Genomic DNA, 19,799 nt, shown 5'->3' with positions numbered 1-19,799 from the left:
CTATGCCCAAACATAGCTTATGATGCAACTCACTATGCCCCTAGGAAGCGAGACTGTAACCACTCTGTGGCTAGGAACTCTGTGCTGTTCATCTTTGTAGCAACGTTGCCTATCACACCTGTCATGCCTGTCACGTTTCCTAGGGAATCACGAGATATCAGTCATTTTACACAAAATGATAGCCTATTGCCACCATCTTGAGAAGAAGTTCAAAGAATACACAGTTAACCCCTAGTATTAACGCATCCTTGGGGCTGTAGGTCAGCAGGTCGGAAAGAGTCTCCTGAATAACCATTCCCTCCCTCCTCCAAAGCCCTCTTTCTCCCTCTAATCCAGGGTCAGCAACAGTAGTAAGAAAGCCAGCAGCAGCCACATATGTGTAAGTCAGGCTTCTCTCCATCTGCTCCCTCCTTAGGGAAAATCTAACGCTAAGATGACTTTCTTAGGGGAGGAAGCACAGCTGTTGTCACCACCGTCTCTACGGAGTCACAGGATAAAAAAAAGACAAAAAACAAAAAACAAAACCCGCTTCCTTTGCCCCTAAGCACTGGTTTCTTTTGGTCACGTTCTGAATGGCAGCGATGATTCAGCTTGCTGCCGGGGTGCTGGTTCCAACAGCACCTCCTTTCGTGGCTCTGGCCTCCGCCCCATTTATCGCTGGTCCTGGGAGCCAGGGAGACAGGACTATTTCTATCTCAGGCATCTGTGTTTCTGATCAGCTGGTGGGCTAGGCCAACCGAAGTGTGAGGAGGAGCTGAAACGACTTCACGTTTGTCTAAAGTCGGGCGTTCACTTGGATGAGGAGCGGGGAAGTGTGTGCCGTGATGCTGCAACGCCTGGGTCGCGGGGCGGGGACCCCGGCGGGGACACCGTCACCCTCTCTGGGAGTCCCGGTGGAATCCGAGAAACTTGGGATGTGCATTATGGAGGAAAACTTTGGACAAGTCTTCATATTTCTCTCTCTAAAAATGAAACTGTGTCTGGATAGGATGACTTTTTATTTCTCTGACTCTGAAAATAAGATTAGAGCTTGGCCAAGTGACCTTAGGTTTTTTATTTTAGTTTGCCCATCTATGTGGAGGTCCTGATTTTCCAGAGGAGATTTAACTTTAAAAATTAAAATTTTGTATTAATAACTCTCAGATTTTTTTATTTCTTTCATGTAATGTCATTCTTCTCAAGAAGGAACACTTAACTCCGATTTAGTTAGTTTGAAGAGCCTGACGTCAGTATAATTTCAATGCTCCCCAGGCCTGAGAACCACTGATTGAAAATCCATAAGAGCGTCTCACTCTAAAATGTTATTTGAGGAGTCAAAGATTTACCAAAAACTTACTGTTATAATCTACCGAGTGGTTTCTTGCTCCATTTTGTGACGGTATATGGTTGGCATCTTTAAATTTCATAATTCACTTTCAGTACAGAAAGATACTGAAATTGGAATATAGGGCCGAATGGATTGTTTCCTTTGTGACTTAACAGTAATACTATGATAACTTACACTTCTATGGTCCTTTACATGTTATCAACAGCTTTTATACAACCTCATTTTATTTTGGAAACAATTTCACTTGGTCAGTGTGTTGACATTTGTAATGAGATGACAGAAATATTTCTGGAATGCTTCATGAGGAATATTATGAGAAAAGTAGCTTTTCTTTCTTCACACAGTCCACCTGATGGTCCCAGCAAGAGATTAGAGTCAGGAATGTGAAATAGGGTAACACCTGACAAACCCAAAGATGTGTAAAGCCGGCCCCTTCCACCTCGTGTGGGAAAAGGAAGGAGGGATGGTGATCGGTCAGACATGGTTGCAATGCCTTCCTTTCTCTGGGTTGCAGACCTAAGAGGGCACCTGGGAGAGTGGCCGCCATTTTGAAAGGAAATCTGTAAGCAGAGCTGTACTCTGGTCTCCCGTTGAAACATAGGAATAGAATAGAAGTGGAAGCAGGACATGATTGTGCAAAGTTCCATGGGGCATGGAAAGGATGCAGATGTTCTCCTGGCCCCTACAGGAAAGCAGGACGTTGAGAGCCATTGGCTTGCTCGGAGGCTATGAGGTGGAGAATGCAGGCAGAAGTCAGAGGGCCCTGAATCAGTGAGAGCTAATGTAGGTCCAATCCTCGGGGTTGGGGGGGGGGTTGGGGGGTGCAACTGCATAGCTATTTTAGTTCTCTGTTAAACTCACGGAGACTGCTCCAGACTCCTGGACTATCGAACTGCTTCCTCTTTATCAAAACTTGCCTGACTGTGTCTCTTCTGTGCAGACACTGATCTAGATTAAGTGGCGTCTGAATGATTTAACATGTCTGATTCACACTGAGAGGTGTGCAACAGAAAGACCATGTGCTCAGACAGACCTTGTCCAGTTCCAGCTCTTTGTTGTTCGGTCTCCTTAACGAGTTGCTTTACTCCTCTCAGTTGAAAATTCTTCACTCAGCATCAGACACTTACATCTAGCTCTTAGAGTGATATGAAAATTAACTATATAACTCTGCTTATTAATTTTGGGTTCTTTGGCTCATTGCAGAGCAGGGCATAGTTTCTAGTGAGCACAAAATAAGCAATTGTTGAATGAATTGAATGAATGGCTCAGGTAGAAGGCATCTAGCTACAAGTGGCAGACATGCCAATGCAAGTGCTGTTCAGAATGAGTAAATGTAGAGGAGAACATAATTAAGAAAGTCCAGAAACTTGGCAATGATTAGTTATGGTTGAATTGATAGCCTCATTTTTGAGTGTGTGTGATTTTCTAACTTTGACTTCCTTCCCATGCTGACTTCTTCATACTCCTACTAAGACAGCCACAAGTGTTCCAGACAAAGAATATTCAGAGACCAAAAGGACGTTTTTGGTGACTCTGTCTTTGGAGTGAGGAAATGTCTGTCTTTCCCAGAACTCCTGTCCAAGTGCTCTTCTTGTCTCATCTGATCGAATTGTAACACATGCTCATTTTGGAGCCAAACTCTTACGTAATGTGGTGAATGGCTCAAACCGTGGGTTCCTGTGCCCATCACTTGCAAGGACACAGGGATTATCCTTTGAATAATCAGTTTCTGAAGCCAGTAGTGGGGCCAGTTCTGCCTGAAGCACCTGGGTTATGTATGGAAGGGGTGGGTACTTGGACCCAAATTAGGGTACTTTTTGGAAGGAGAAAATAGATGCTGCTGAGACAATCAAAAACTAATATTTACCACAATATGTAAGCACCAGCCACCATATTTGACATGTTTGAGCTCAGTGAATGCTGCCTCCATTTCTTTTATAAGGACGACTTGTATAAGGACTCAAAGAAAGTGAACAAGTTTTTACTGATGGACAGTAAGTAGTTTAGTGGGATTGGAGGAAAATGGAGAGTCATCAAGCAGAATCCTAAGAGCATGGACTTACCATATGATCCAGCAGTCCCATTCCTGGACATATATCCTGAGAGAACCTTAATTCAAAAAGATACATGCACCCCAATGTTCAGAGAAGCACTATTTACAATAGCCAAGATATAGAAACAACCTAAATGTCCATCAACAGATGACTCGATAAAGAAGTTGTGGTATATTTATACAATAGAATACTACTCAGCCGTAAAAAATAATAAAATAATGCCATTTACAGCAACATGGATGGACCTAGAGATTGTCATTCTAAGTGAAATAAGCCAGAAAGAGAAAGAAAAATACCATATGATATCACTTATATGTGGAATCTAAAAAAAAAAAAAAGATAAACTTATTTGCAAACAGAAACAGACTCTCAGACATAGAGAACAAACTTGTGGTTACCAGGGGGAGAAGGGGGTGGGAAGGGATAAATTGGGAGTTAGAGATGTGCAGATACTAACTGATATACAAAGAATAGATAAACAAGTTCATGCTGTATAGCGCAGGGAACTATATTCGATATCTTGTAGTAACTTATGGTGAAAAAATATGAAAACGAATATATGCATGTTTGTTTATGACTGAAGTATTGTGCTGTACACTAGAAATTGACACAACTTTGTAAACTGACTACACTTCAATAAAAAAAAATATATATATATATTTACAAGAAAAAAAAAAAAGAATCCCAAGAGCAAACATATAACACACTCAAATGAGGCGAATTTTTATAAAAGGACTATTTACAAAAGCAAAGGGAACCAACCAGGGACAGAGAGGCACTGCAGTGTTAGCAGTGAGGGGTGTGATGCTACATCTAGGACTGAAGGGACAATGGAAGGAAAGCGTTAATAAACCTGGACAGAGTTGCTGTCAGTTAGTCTTAATAGAAAGCGTCGGTGTTGGGAATGGGAGGGGATTTCGCCCCTTGGGGGACATTTGGCAATGTCTGGAGACGTTTTAGATTGTCATGACTGATGGGTTGCTATTGGCTTCTAGTGCGTAGAGGCCAGGGATGCTGTTAAACAGATGCATATGATAAAGAATTATCCTGCCCCAAATGCAATAGTGTCCAGGTTGAGGAACCCTATTTCAGAGAAAGCACTGTGAAAACAGAGGGCCGCTGTAAGTGTGACCTTTGCATCTAAACCCAAGCAACCAGAGACAGCAAGGGAGCTGGGGCAAAAGCTACCCCTCCCTCCTGCTGGCCCATATCCCAGTGGCTTCCATTGAGTAATAGTCTTGTTTTTCTAGTTCAGCCTTGTTTAACTGGTCTTGGTGGCCTTTGAAAACCAATCTGATGCTTAGAGACTAAGCCTATTATAGAGAGGTTCATCATATAATTTTCATCTTTAGTTTTACATAGGGATTTAACTTTACTTTCATTCATTAAGAAAACAGTCATTGTAGGCTGTCCTATGCAAAGAAATGAAAGACTTATCCTTCACTGATTTTTGCCATTCTGGCCTCTGGCCAGCATGTTTGAGAATTAAATGGGGTTTTTCCCCCTTATAGACATTTTGCCCTTAAGTAAGTATGAGCAAACTTTTGTGTAGTTTATTGTAGTTATTGTCTGAGCTTGTTATTTAGCAATAATTAATGAGGAAGGAGCATAATAAATGGAAAAGATGTGCGACGTTCATTCCTTTCTTACGTTACGCATCTTTGAAGGTGTTCACCCTCTTGTCTAAGACATGCCACTTCAGGGTGTTTCAGTTGACGGACAACTAGAAAGAAGATGCTCTGAAACTTAAACAGATTAAAATAACTCAAGACCTCGTGACTCTTGACTAAGTAGTAAAGCCATACCAGAATGATCACCGGGACTGGGGCCATCTTAAGACATTCAAGGCTCTTTTGAGTGTGATTCAAGATAAAAAAAAAAGTCTTGTGAGTGAAGAAGGAAACCTAATTTCATGCTTCTGATATTTAGCTTCTTGTTTGTTTCTTTCTAGAATCTGTACTGTTAGATTTATTTATTTACAGCTAAATGAACGAAGTCATTTAACATACTGTAAACAAATATGGACATATTTATCAGATTGTATCTGTAAAATATCTTGGAGATTTATATTTATTTTATCTTAAAATTCAAACCAAAACAACTGCTCAGTTCATGCAGTTCTAATGAGCTGGTGGCAACAATGAACAGGAGAAGGCACAGTCCAGGAGACCCTCGTAACTCAGGATGCACTCCCCCCACCCCCCATACCTACACAGTGATGGAAACGACACGCGCAGCTGCACGGAAGTAAAAAAAAATGCACTGACAGTTGCATCCTGGACCTGGAAATGCCTGTGTAGAAATGCAATTCTGGAAGACCTGTAACACATTTTTTTTGGTTACTCCACCTGAATTTCTGGGTGAAGCTATAGTAATTTTGAGGTTTTTTTTTTTTTTCAAAGCAAAGTGAATAACGGGGCATTAACTATAGACTGATAAAATATCATCGAAGCACGCAGGGAAGATTGCTTAGCCTGCTGCTCGTCCCTCAGCTGAAAGAGCGTGGCCTCTGTTTTGTTTCTGACATCCCAGGGAATGGAAATGAAGATTCCTAAATCGAAAAGAAGAAGTTAGAATTTCAGGAGACGAACAAGCGACCAAAGCTACTAAGACCCTGAGGGATTAAAGATGTCCTTCTAAAATTTCATTATTGTGTCTCCACGTCTAACCTCCCAGCTGTCTAACAACAAAATCCTTCATAATATAGCTACCTGTAAAAATCAAACATTATGAACCACTTTTTTTTTTTTTTCCGAAAGAGAATATACTCAAAATGTTTTCAAAGCTTCTTTAAGGGGGAGCCAGATAGTGACAACCTCGGAGGCCTCAAAGTGAGATCCAGGGATGGGCTTAGCACAAAACCGCCCTGCAGAAAGGCCACATGAGCCACCAGAGAGGTCTGTGGTTAGAGGACATTACATCGTGGACGTAAGTTCGCTAAATTGACCCCTACTTCTCCATCCTTTTGCAGTGGAAACATTCCTTTGAACAACCAGGAAGTAAACCTAACTTTAGCTTCTGTGTTTTGCAGTGAAGCAATCTATCAATTACAGCAGCAGACACACCCTCACTTCCCTGTAACTCCAGGCCAACACCTCTTGTCACCCTCTACATAAGACTCCAGTGACTTCTACGCATGCTTATGTATATTTGCAAACCATCCATAATATACATTTAAAAAAAGTTTGAGTAGGGACATTGCTCTGTATTCCAAGTTGTCTCAGGCTATTCCGTGTGATGAATGTGCTGATAACTTTCTGCTATTTTTCTTCTATTTGACCAATCACCTCTCAGTATGTCTTCTAGCTCCCATGTCACACACAGTCACAGCTTATCTCTTCATCATACAGTGTAGCTCAACACACTTTTACCTCTGAAACTGCATAGTGTGGCAGAGGTCTCTTCCATTATGCCTTTGCCCTTTTTACTCATCTTCCTGGACTGGGAATCCTAAAAGTGGCAATCTTGGAAGGCAAGGAAATGAATCACAGGTCTTACGACACAGCTGCTGTCCTTCCAGACCATATAAAAGTGCTTTCTATAAAAGTGATGGATTCCCTAAGCCTGCGGTGCATCTCCTGGGACACACTCCACTCTGCGTTCACGATCCGCCTGACCCTCCGAATAGCCCTGTGGAGCCTAGAGCTGAGGGAACCGGCACAGACATACTGATACTCCTGCTATTGCTTTTGCTGTGAGTAATAAAGGTCTTTGTCTCTGACCAAGAGTCTTTTGTCTTTTGTTAGCATCCACAGAACCGTGGCAGGCTACTTACTAGCTTCTGTAGTTATTTCATTCAGTGTGTTACTGCTTCCAGCCTCCCTCCACTCTGTCAAACTTAATCTCTAAGTAGGGTAAAACCTTCATCTACCTAAATGTACAGGCTTTCCTTTCTTCCTTCCTTCCTTGCTTCCTTCCTCCCTTCTTTCCCTCCTTCTCTTTCTTCTTTTCTTCCTTCCTGGCCTCCTACCAGTGTTATCTAGCTCTTTATTTAACCATCATCTACTATTTTTCACTTATTCAACAAATATTTACTGAGTGCCTCCTATGTGTCAGGCATGTTCCAGGTTCCAGGTTTGTGTAGCAAATACAACAAGCTAATATCTCTCATTTTTGTCTTTTTATCTTTATTTGAAAAAATTAAAAGTAGACTTCAAGGAGTAGATACAAATAGCATAATCCATACTAGATATAGGTAAAGAAGAAATGAAAAACAAAGAGAAAAGGGTAAAGAAATAAAATAGTGCTTAGGGATGAGATTAATACAAAAAGATAAAACATACTTCTTTTTGCTGCACACTTGGGTCTTAGGTTTATGCCAAAGTCCAAGTTCTCCTGAGATAGAAAACATTCCTATAGTGGTCAGATCTTCCAGAAAATCTCAATGCCCAGTCACAGAATTATCTTCCCTGTGACATTGCTTCAGAATGGAAAGTGCTTTGCTAGTCTGTGGGAACAGCTAATCATGGGGACCCGGGGGCGGGGGGGGCGGGGAGTCACAGAGTGAGAGCCCACCTAAGCCACGCCCACTTCCTGGACTTAGGTTCCTCATTCATAAATTGGCCTATTGTGCTCTACGCTTGTGTGTCTTCTTCACCACTGTGGTATTCTATGTGTTATGATACATAAACGCAGGGACATATGAAGGTGAAAAGTGATTATGATTCTAATCTGGGAGATTAAAACATGGCACTTTGGATGGGTTCCTGTGCGTGGAGAAAATTCATATTAATTCCTTCACTTGTCCTTCATCACACCCAAGTTCTAGCATTTCAGATCCTTAAGATTCTAACTTGTTCTTTAAGATATCCTTCATATATTCAACTATTGCAATAAGGGTTGCTCAGCATGTCGCTTGTTAATAAAGGACATCTGCATTTGTTTTAATGCTTATTTAAAAAGAAACTGGGATTTAGTGCTTGTCAGTACTAATGGAATCAATGGTACTTTAATATTTGTTAATGGCACTTCAGTGCCCTTAACAGCAAAAAGCAGTGAGGTCATTAGCCAAACACACTGTTGCTCCAAATGAAAGAGAAAGTGTATGGAATCTAGAAAAGGCAAAGATGGCACGTGATTTTGCTAGTGTCAGGTCACTTGAACCTAAATAAAATGCATACATTTTTCTTCTTTGCTGTGTTTTAATCCAAAGAGCAAACAATTGTAATGGCTGATGTTGGTGACGCTATCATGCATCTGATCAAAACAAGAAAAACAAACTTGCTAAGTGCTCCTCCTTATGAAATTTCGGTGAGCTGCCAACCGTCAGCTGCTAGCTTTAGGAAAGTGTTGTTCCTCCCCATTGATGTAAGTATCTTCAAAAGACCAAGTAAAAAGAGGGAGAGAGGGAAATGTATGCTAAAAGAGCAGAGAAGGGCAGTGCATTGGGTTGGAACATAGCTGTCTGTATTAAACTCAGCAAAATAAGAAGGCAAATGACTGGTTGAGGACTTGACTTGTATACCTTGCTTTTGAACCTCCGAGGTCCCCTCTACCTTGCACCTGAATAGAGTTTGATCTTTTAGTGTTAATTTCTCCATGCATCCACTACAGCTGGTGGCAGATTTTATAATTTAGACATTGTGTGTTTTAAGTCAAAGATTAGAAGTAATGTTATAAGAAAGTAGGACGTCATTACCTTCCCCCCAAAAGAACTATTTTTTCCAATTGATATTTCTATCAAAATGATTCTAAATATTTCCTAATATGGCTAATCTTTAGATTTTTTTTAAGTCTAGTGAAAATTTTCTGCAGTTAAAAGGTTAGTCAAGCATTTTGAATTAGTAAAGAATGTGCCTAACTTTTGGAATATTTTGTGTAGTTACTGGAAAACATCTATTTTTTTAATCTCTCCATAACATTCATGTTATTCTTCTTTGGGGTAGAATATGATAGACTTAAATCCTTAGCTGAAAGAATGTCACTTGAATTCTCATGCAATTGATTTTTAAACTTTTACTTAATGATTTATGGTCTCTAAAAAGATCTTCTTTGAAATAAAATCTTTCTCAAGTCTTGTACAGAATGAATAATTTTTGGCATTTTTGGAAGCTGAAAGGATGTCTAATGATTAAATGTTTGAAATACTAAATTAGAAATCAGGAAACTTAAGGTATTATCTCAGCTCAACACACCGTAGTCTCAGATACTGTGCATTGCTGAGTTGTTACAAAACCCAATAAGGCAATTTTAAGAAAGTGCTTTGTACTTTTTGGAAGAAAGGTTTTATATCAATATAAAGCATTAATACAAGTCGCTTGAAGTGCCATTGCCTGAAATCTCGGAGTCAATACAGTATTCTCTATTGCTAGTGTCTAGTTACATAAAACACTCTAGGATTATGCTGTCAATTTGGTATACACGCAGGGTTTTTGTTAACGCACACTCTAAAAGGGGATGCTGAACGATGAGATCAATGAACTAGTAGAAATCAGTCTGTATGTGAGCAACATTTCTTCCTGTATCATCCCGCCGAGTTTTCTAAAGGAACATTTTCCAATCTTGAACTGCAACAGGTTATATTTACTTTCACATCACAGAGACACACATAGTGTTTAATTTTTTTTCTCTTTTTAAGAACAATGGAAAACAAAAATCAGTGGTCTTGAATATTTTCACAAAGCAGGGTAATAATTCCACTGTGAAACTATACCAGATGGCTGGACATGAGTCAAACAGCAATGAATTAAGTCAATAATGCTACAGCTTCCATCCAGAAAGACCGGACTGCCTGGAAGGCAAGTTTATGTATAACACAATTTCTGCTATAAGACGGAAGCTATTTTCAAATTTTAAAAGATGTATTTCAGGTGGCATTCTTCACACTTTAACACAGGGCCATTTTCTTCAACGTTCTCTTTGGAGTGAATAGCTTATCATCCTACAAAATGAGAATTCAGGGCACATGTCAGACTTTCAAGGAGGGACACTGGGAGGTGATAATGCCCGAAAGATAAATTGGAAAGATACCATAGGCATTAGCCTGTGTACATTCTGTTTTCAATTTGCGTAGCAGCCACGGCAGCACTTTCGGAGCAAGACAATGAGTGAAATGTAATTGTTGGCTGTCCCCTGAAGTCCTAACAAGGACCAAGAGCTGGATTCAAACTGACTTGAAACCTATCCTGGGACCATTCCATTGATGCCTCACTTTCATTCTATAATTGGGCCAAGACAAGCTTTAACATAGCTTAATTTCTGCCCTCCTTAAAGCACTGATGAGAATGGCTCTTGAATTATAGCAAAATCTTTTGTGTTTTCTTGTTTACGAAGGACTTGGCAGATGCCAAGACTTTAGTCCTTGGTTCTCATTTCTTAAATGGGATGGTGTTGATACTGTAGCCAAAAGAGGCATTGCTATCATCTTATGCTTCCTTTTGTTTTTTTTTTTTCTTTTCCTGTTAACCAGCACAATAATAACAGTATAAATCAGCTCATTTGCTAAATAGTTTTCTAGGCTGGCTTTAAGAAGACTTTAGTTTTAACTAAGACACTTAAATCATTCAACGTGAGCTCACCCAATACAGTTTGGTACTTGAAGGATATAAATAAGACATTTCTCATCTTAAGGCACTCAAAATAAATCTGGATGGAGGAAGTGGATAGTAAAATTAAAACACTTGGATATTAATATGAAAAAACCCAACTCAGGTTTTATCATAGGAAATTCATTTTAAGTGGACAGAAAATGTTGCAGATTGTTTTCTATTTGGCCTTCCAACATTAGTTATTGCTAGGAGTGAATTCGGAAGGAGTCTGCAATGAGGAAAAATTGTGAGGTGGAGTTAAGTAAGAAAGGCTTGTCTTCTTGGGAATATGCAAGCTGGTATCTTCTAAATTCAATTTTGTATTTTAAGTCATGCTTTGCAGGGATTTTCCAAAATTGGTTCAACCAACCAGTAAATCAAAAAGGATTCATTAAAGCATTTCACTGCAAGGCACTGTTTATAAAAAAAAGTAAGCAGATAGCATCATTTTAGGACTGAATTCTGTACAGAGAGGGCCAGCCCGTGGGGTCAAGGTTTTCTAGAGGGAGAAGCCAGGTGACTGAGAGCTTCCTTGTCCACAGCCAAGTGGTCAGAGCAACTTCACTCCCACGAGGACAGCCAAGTTATTGCTTTACTTTTTCTAAAGCTCTTGCTGACCCCGAGGGCCGCAGTGTGCACTTCTCTATCTGAGCTCTTGCCTCTGTGTTGAAACCTCTTGAATGTATCTATACTAGATTCCAGGTTCTGCCCAACTCTAACTGTCTTGTCAACCTGTTCCCAGGATTGTTCTTTCCAATGGCCCAGGCTCTTGTGGGATTTCCAATTTAAGTCTGTTTGGAAACTTCCCTCACATCATACTCCAGATGTGTTCGGGTCCAAACCCTCAGTGCAGGGCACTCTTCAAATTAGCAGGTGGGCCTTTGAGTCTTGCAGAGTTCAGACCCAGGAGCAAGGTCCCTAAATAGGTGAACCTCTCTTTTGAGCAGTGATACCGAGGGGGCAGCCCCATCGAGTCATTCTGAGCCACCATCAACCACAGCACAGAGGTCAGGGTCCCATAGCTTTTGGGAGGGAGAAGGAAAGCTGTGGTCTGCCTCGTTTGCCAGGAGGCTGGCATACTCTTATTTGAATGGCTTCTGCAGAATTAATATAGATCAGATAGCTTGCTTTCTTTTGAGGCTCTTACAACCAAATACATAAGACAGTATAAAACCAGAGCTTATCTGGATTTAAAGAAATGGAATCATTTTAAGAAGAAAGAAAATTCTTGCCTCTGGAAAAACAAGGTACAAATAGCCATGAAATCTGACCAGTGTAAATTTATTATTTGCTTAAACAAGAGGGAAGACCAAAAATTCTTATAAACCCAACAATTTCCTAAAAGTATAGCTCTATTTATTTACTTTTGTACTTAGTCTCTGCTTGTGGTTTGGGACACTTCATTTAAAACAAAAAGTTAAATAAAAATGTTTCTTGTAAAAAAAGAAAGAAAGGAAAAATGAATGTCTTCGCACTAGCAAAAGGCATGCTATAGAAAAGAATTTGACAGATGGAGCTCAGGCAACAGCAAAATTGGTTAGGAGAACCTGGGGTCAAGTCAAGATTCGCACACAGTCTTGAGAGCAGGGTGCATCAGACTGTATCAGGAATTCACACAAGGAGGCACCAAGAATCCCAGAGGGAGATTCAGGATATTAAAGTCAAGGGCCAGAGCTGAGTTAGTAATCAAATGAGAATTCGGGTGTCTTGAAAAAGAACAGGGATATCAGGCAAGGTGGCTCTTAACAGATTTCTTCCATATCAGCCAGCTTTCAATGGTCCAGTCTAATTTGTAAACAGATAAACCAGTGATGTCTTCAGGGTAGCTGAGGCTTCTGACACAATCACTGTGACAAAATTTCATTATGTGAGGATACTGAGAGAAAAATGCACATAAAAACTCGTCCAATAAGTCCATGTATCTAAAAGGCATTCTATATTTTTCATAATCTGTTTGTCACATGTGAGAAAGATTCCCTTCAACAGGAAAAAATGGTTTCAAATTGGATATCCACTCCGAAGTATGAAGACCCTGTATCTTTTTGCTTTCCTCTTATGTTACCCATCAAACAGCAAATAAAGCCGTGTGCATAGGTTTGGGGAGAGTCCCCAGTGAGGGCTACTGTGAAGACAAATGGTTAATGTCTGCTCTCCCAGCTGCTCAGTTAATTACTGTAATAGAAAACATCTTGAGGGAAAACACTGCATACAGTTATTAGCAATTAACCCACAACTCTAAAAATCACAATTCTTACTAATAATAGAACATTGCCCAGCCAGCCTAATTATACTCTCTACACAAGAATCTTGTATTTCCAGAAAATGTGAATTCTTGTAGGTTACTACTATTTAAAATGCAAGTAGGAAATTGGGATGAGGAAGATTACATGGAGGAATGCAAAATGGAGCGGAGTAGATGGAAACAGAGGGGGCATGATTTATGTGGTAATAGACTAATTCCCAGACGTGCAGATGATTCAGATACATAAGTCAAAGGAACTTCCCTCTGAGTGTTTATGACATTACAGAACCCGGTGGTGTTGATGGTTAATGGTACCAAAGTGGTAAACAAGGTGGAATAAAATAATGCAGGGCAGGAGAAATCCATCAAATAAAATAAACGGGTGTGGCATTGCTTTGTTTTTCCTTCAATCATGAAATCTTCTTAGATTCTGCACAATCATGAAGCACAAATGCTTTTCCTCTCATTTGGATATGCTGCTTCTGTTGTTTCCCATATTGTGGACCAGTCTTCTTGCCTTTCTAGAACACCCTGAGTTTATTCTTGGCTCAAAATCTTATTGCTTGCATTACTTCTGTCTGGATATTGGTCTCTCGGATTTGGTATGACTGCCTCCTTCTCAGAATTCAGGTATCTTCAGGCCTGATCACTCTACACGATAGCCCGCCTCCCCTTTCTCTTTCTATCCTACAGCATTCTTTCATTTTTCCATACATACACCTAATAGAGTAGCCTATTCTGTTATTTCTTAATTCTTCACATTAGGCTGTATTTATTGACTTCCTTCCTGTTTTGGATCCATCATACCCCACTTCCCAAACCTTCCTTTCCATTATGTTTTTAGTAGCTGTATCACAGATCTGCATCGATATTTGCTTTATTTTATATATGGCATATTGTTTACAACTACACCAAATAAAGTCTTAGGATATTTACTTTCTCATTAAACTTTGTTTTTTATACAGTTAATAATCTTGCTGTGTTTTTTTCTCATTCATCAGTAATTTTCTCCTCAAGTGCTCTGCTGCCTAGAAATAATGTCTATGACTCCCAAACACATTAAAAGACCCTCCTCCCTTTTGATCTTCTAGAGATTTTTCCATACTCTTTACTTATTCGCAGTTGGTAAGATGCTTTTTAATTCTGGCTCACAGTTTGAGTTATAAAAGTTCCCTTCGTCACCTTCCTGGAAATAGTATTTCCCATGTTTTCTGGTTTCCGTATTTTCCTTTCTTAGCTCACTTTCTCATTTTTGCTGGGACATTTCCTCCACTAGCTTCCTGTGAAAGGGTATTTGAGTGCTCAGTTTTTTTGAGCTTCTATATGTCTGAAATGCTCTTCTCTTAAACTTGAGTGATAGTTCAGCTGAGTCTGGAATTCTAGATTGAAAGCCATTTCCCTCAAAACTTTGAGGTTATAGTTCCCTTATTTTATATCACTGTGTTTGTTTTCAGAAGCCCAGTGCTATTTGGAATGATGTCCTTTGCATGTGTACTATCTCTGCCCCTTTTAGAATTTTCTCTCTGTCTATGCTGTTCCAAAATGTCATGATGATGTGCACCAGCATGAGTCATCATCCCACGAACTCTGTGCACTCAGTCCGTCTGGAGATTCATGTCTTTTGGTTTTTAACTTATTTGTTTGATAATTTCCTTACCTTTGTTTTCTCTTTTCCTCTCTTTCTGCTTCTCCTGCATTAATCCACTAATTTTATTTCTTTTTCTTTCCTAGTTTCTCTCTCTCCCTCTCCTTCTTTTACCGTCTGGGAGATTTCCCTGATTTATTCTTAACCTTTCTATAGATTTTTTCTTTCACTGTAATTATCCTATTTTTAATTTCAAAAAGCTTTTTCTCAAAGTGCTCCTTTTCCATAGCAAACATTTTTTGTGTATGTGAGTGTAATATATCCTCTTTCTGAAGATAATAATTCTATTCTGGGAGGGAAGGAGGGTTTTTCTCCCCCCTTTTCTTTCAGGTTCCTTTTATCTGTTTTTTCGTGTGGTCTTCACATACTGGAAGCTTTCTTTATATCTGGTGATCCTTGGCTGATTATATTTAAGAGGAAGCACTACAAATATTGTTGCAAAGAAGCTCCGTTTTGGGGGTGGGAGTAGCCATGTGGTAGACTTTAATGGAGAGTTATCAATCACTGACCTTTTTGTTGGGGTCTCCAGAAAACAATCGTCCAAACTCCTGCATGGTGTAAGATATACACCTGGAAATGGGTTTTCTGGGGACCACAAGTGAGAAGGGCCATGAAGGGCCTTCTGTTCATCCTGTGGACTTTCACCTAATGCTCCTGTGTTTAACCCTCTGCTAACCCTCGTTTTTCACTGAGTCAAGGATAGACCCCTGAGGTCCGTTTTTCCAGAGAATATGTCACCTGGCTCTTGAGGGGTATAAGGAGAAGGGAACATCAGGAAGTCAAGAATCCTACTTATCTTACAACCAGATCCCACATTTTAGGCTCAAACATCACCCACTCCTTCCAGGTTTCTTTAAGCACAGAATCTCCCAGGCATTCTCTCTGGGGAACTAGCTCATTCTCCTCTCCTAGGCATTGCCTTTTACAGGCACCTGCCTTGTAACTTTTGTGACTTCCGTCTACCAAAGCAGTTCGTAATCCTGCTTCAGGCTTCTGTCTTCCAAACACTTTTTGAAGTAGTCGATCGGTTGTCTCTGCTCTCATTCCTATCGGTTGATAATATCTTAAAACATTTCTTTACTCTTCATTTAGTAAAGTCTAGGGAGGGAGAAGACACAAAATAGTGTGATCAATTTACTATATTAAACTGAAACACTATGCTTTTTTCCCGCAACACAGCATCTATTTTTTAAACTAGTTGCTATATTTATCTAAGACAGGGGTTTTCAAACTTTTGTGTGATTCAGAATCATTTGAAGGGCTCGTTAAAACAAATTGCTGTGCCCCATCTCCAGACTGGCTGATTCAGTAGTTGGGGGAGGGGCCTGAGAATTATTTCCAACAAGGTTCCGACCTATGCTGATGCTGCTGGCTTGAGAACCACGCTTTGACAAACACCGATTTACATGTATGGATTTTTAGTTTAATTACCACTGGTTCTGGGCTTTCATATCCAGAGGTATGTGCCTGCTGAATGCCTACTCATCCTTTATAAGTACCCCATATACATCCTCTGGACCACATAGAAAGCATATCCTGCTCCAAACTAACCCCTTTCTCCTCTATATTTTATTCCTACTTGTTATACTAATCACATTGGACAAGTCACATGTCTGACTTTCGTGGAAGAGAATAAACTCCATGCATGTAGCGTCTATCTTATTATTTACTTAGATTCTTCTACCTCTTCCTCCATCTTCCCTTTTCTCCCACTTCCCAGCCTTCTTCTCTTACTCTTCCCCCTGTTCCTCCTTCTCATTTCTATTACGGGACTCATTGCCTCACATATAGAGGCGTGATGAACTGAAGTTATGTTACCATGGGCAATAATACGTAGGACATAAGTGCAGAATGGTTTCTCTCAGAAATGGTGAATGTCTTAATTCATTCATCAGTATGTCATGTAACTGATGACAGGCAAACTCTTGAAGTCAGGCATGCAGATTACAGCAGCTTTACTTAAAGTGGCTGATCTGTGAACTCTTCATTACCTGGTCCTGAGGATGATAAGGAGCTTACCTCAGAAGGAAATCGATGGACCGCTTACTTCATTGGGAAACTCTTGTCATTAAAAAAATGTCAACTGAACTAAACGGCTTGCCTAGTGATGTAGTCAGCTTTCATTCTGGCATAAGCTTCTCATCTTGTCAGGGACCAGTAGGAAACAACGTTGTAGTTTGGCACTGGTCAGCAAACAGCACTTAAAAAAAAAAACTTAGGATATAATTCACATGTTTTAAAATTTACCTTTCTAATGTGTACAACTCAGCGCTTTTTAGCATTTTCACAGTAGTACAACCATTATGACTACTTAATTCCAGAATGTTTTAATTACTCCCCAAACAAATCCTGTACCCATTAACAGTCACTCCCCATTTCCCACTCTCTCCCAGGGCCTGGTAACTACTAATTTACTTTCTATGTTATATTTCTATGTATTTGTCTGTTCTGTACTTATAAATGGAATCATAAATAAATATGTGGCTTTTGTGTCTGGCATCCATATTGTAGCATACTTCTTTCTTTTTATGACTGAATACAATATATTATACTGTATGGACATACCACATTTTGTTTATCTGTTCATCAACCAATGGACATTTAGGTTCTTTTCACTTTTGGGCTTTTATAAATAACACCGTTACAAATATTCTTGCACAAGTTTTTGTGGGGACATATGTTTTTCATTCTCTTACAGTAGACTGCTGGATCACATGGTAGCTCTATGTTTAGCGTTTGGAGAAACCACCAAAATATTTCCAAAGTGGCTTTACCACTTTACATTCCCATCAGCAACATATGAGAGTTTTAATTTCTTCACATCATTGCCAACACTTACTGCCTCTTTGATTATAACCATCCTAGCATGTGTGAAGTTGTATTTCATTGTGGTTTTGAATTGCATTTCCCTAGGTGCTAATGATGTTGAGCATCTTTTCAATGGGCTTATTGGCTATTTATATATCTTGGAGAAATGTCTGTTCAAATTATTCTCCCATTTTTTATTGTTGAGTGGTAAGCATTATTTATATAAGCTAGATACTAGTCCCTTATCAGATATATGATTTACAAATATTTTATTCCACTCTATGCATTGTCTTTTCCCTTTCTGGATACTGTGGTGATTGCACTTTGGGTACCACAGCTCCATAAATGAAGTTGCCTGTCTCATATGCTACATAAAACAGTCACAACTATGGAAAATATTCCTGGTGCCAACGTGTACTATGTTTGTAAGAAAATGTAGGATAATGAACTTTCCAATACATTAGCTTTGGGCTGGTGACTTGGGGCCCCAGCTACAACTTGGGCCTGTCCCTCTAGAAAATGTCTGACGTTGCTGCCTGTTGTCTCATGTGGGGCTGAAATGGATACGTCCAGACCCACATTAGGTTCGATACCTTTTCCTTAGGTGGGTATTTTTACTTATTTACACCGAGGTTCATTCGCCACTAGTTTGCTCACTTACTCACTCTTGTGAAGTCCTCCTCTGATCTATCTGTATTGAGTTAGAAAGGAGTGGAAAATTCTATACTATCAGGGACTGATTTTGATCTTTCCTGGATATGAAAGCTTAGTTTAGAGAAGGAAAGCTAATGGCACAGTATGGGTAGCTTTCTGCAGCCTTGGCCTAAACAGCTGAGTCGACCATGAAGCTGTGTTGCTCCATCTGTGCTTCTTTAGGATCAGCTCTATCCACATTCTTAGCACGGTCAGCTGTAGATGCATTGGTCGTGGCTGTTAGGATTTGATCAGTTACCCAAGGCATTTAGACATGAAAAACAGGAATTCAGAATAGAAGTTTCAGGGAAAGCGATTTTGGTGTTCACTTTTTACTCTTTGACAGAAAAAAAATGTGAGGAAATGTGAGCCTTATGCAAATAATAGTAAGAGAACTCTTCATATATAAGAATGAGCTCTAAGGCACCCCACATAGCCAAAGGAGTCTTGAAAAAGAACAAAGTTGGAGATCTCACATTTCCTGATTTCCAAACATACTACAAAGCAACAGTAATTAAGATGGTATGGTACTGGCAAAAAGATATATACACCAATAGAATAGAATAGAATAGAATAGAGAACCCAGATATAAACCCTTACATATATGGGCAAACAATTTTGACAGGGATGCCACAACTACAAAAAGAGGCAGTCTTTTCAACAAATGCTGCTGGGAAAACTGAACATCCACATGCAAAAGATTGAAGTTAGATCCTTATCTTACACCATATACAAAAATTCATCTCAAAATGGATTAAAGAGCTAAACATAAGACCTAAAACTATAAAAGTCCTAGAAGAAAATGAAGGCGAAAATCTTTAAGATACTAGATTTGGCAATTATTTATTGGGTATGACACCAAAAGCACAGGCAGCAAAAATAAAAATAGACAAAGAAGTCTACATTAATTTTAAGAACTTCTGTGTATCAGAGGAAACAATCAACAGAATTAAATGCAACCTATGGAATGGGAGGAAATCTTTGCAAGTCATATATCTGCTAAGGGGTTAATATCTAGAATATATAATGAGCGTCTACAATTCAGCAACAACAAACAAAAAACAAATTATTTGGTCAAAAAATGGACAAAGTATAGTTCTTTAAAGAAGATATACAAATGGCAAAAAAAAAAAAATACATGAAAAGATGCCCAACATTACTAATTGTAAGAGAAATACAATTAAAACTACAATGAGATATCATCTCACACCCATTAGGATGATGACTATCAGAAGAATAGAAAATAACAAAGTGTTGGTGAAGATAAGAGAAATTGGAACCCTTGTGCACTGTTGGTGGAAGTATAAAAAACTGCAGCTGTTATGGATAACAGAATAGAGGTTTCCCCCCAAAATAAAAAATAGACTTAACATATGATCCAGCAACCCCACTTCCGAGTATATATCCAAAAGAATTTAAAGCAGGATCTCATAGAGAAAGTTGCACACTCACATTCATTGCAACATTATTCACAATAGCCAAGAGGTGGAAGCAACCCAGATGT

At 39.4% G+C, this 19,799-nt stretch overlaps 1 protein-coding gene across 20 annotated transcripts in view; it reads left to right on the top strand.

Moving 5' to 3' along the window:
- LOC123616013 (uncharacterized) overlaps positions 1 to 19,799 on the top strand; it is a 101,100-nt gene that overhangs the window by 79,666 nt on the left and 1,635 nt on the right. For 11 of the 20 annotated variants that reach the window (XM_074368320.1, XM_074368300.1, XM_074368298.1 and 8 more), the window contains one exon: positions 720 to 1,142. The exons of the other annotated variants lie outside the window; for them this stretch is intronic. In XM_074368320.1, the coding sequence (XP_074224421.1) occupies positions 720 to 988 (269 nt within the window). In that variant the 3' untranslated portion in view covers positions 989 to 1,142. Of the gene's footprint in view, positions 1 to 719; positions 1,143 to 19,799 lie in introns of those variants that run through there. 20 annotated transcript variants of the gene reach the window in all.

This window comes from Camelus bactrianus, chromosome 1, assembly GCF_048773025.1.
Source record: "Camelus bactrianus isolate YW-2024 breed Bactrian camel chromosome 1, ASM4877302v1, whole genome shotgun sequence".
NCBI classification, from domain to species: Eukaryota; Metazoa; Chordata; class Mammalia; order Artiodactyla; family Camelidae; genus Camelus; species Camelus bactrianus.
Note: the sequence above shows the minus strand (reverse complement) of the source record. Positions and strands in the feature narration are given on the sequence as shown.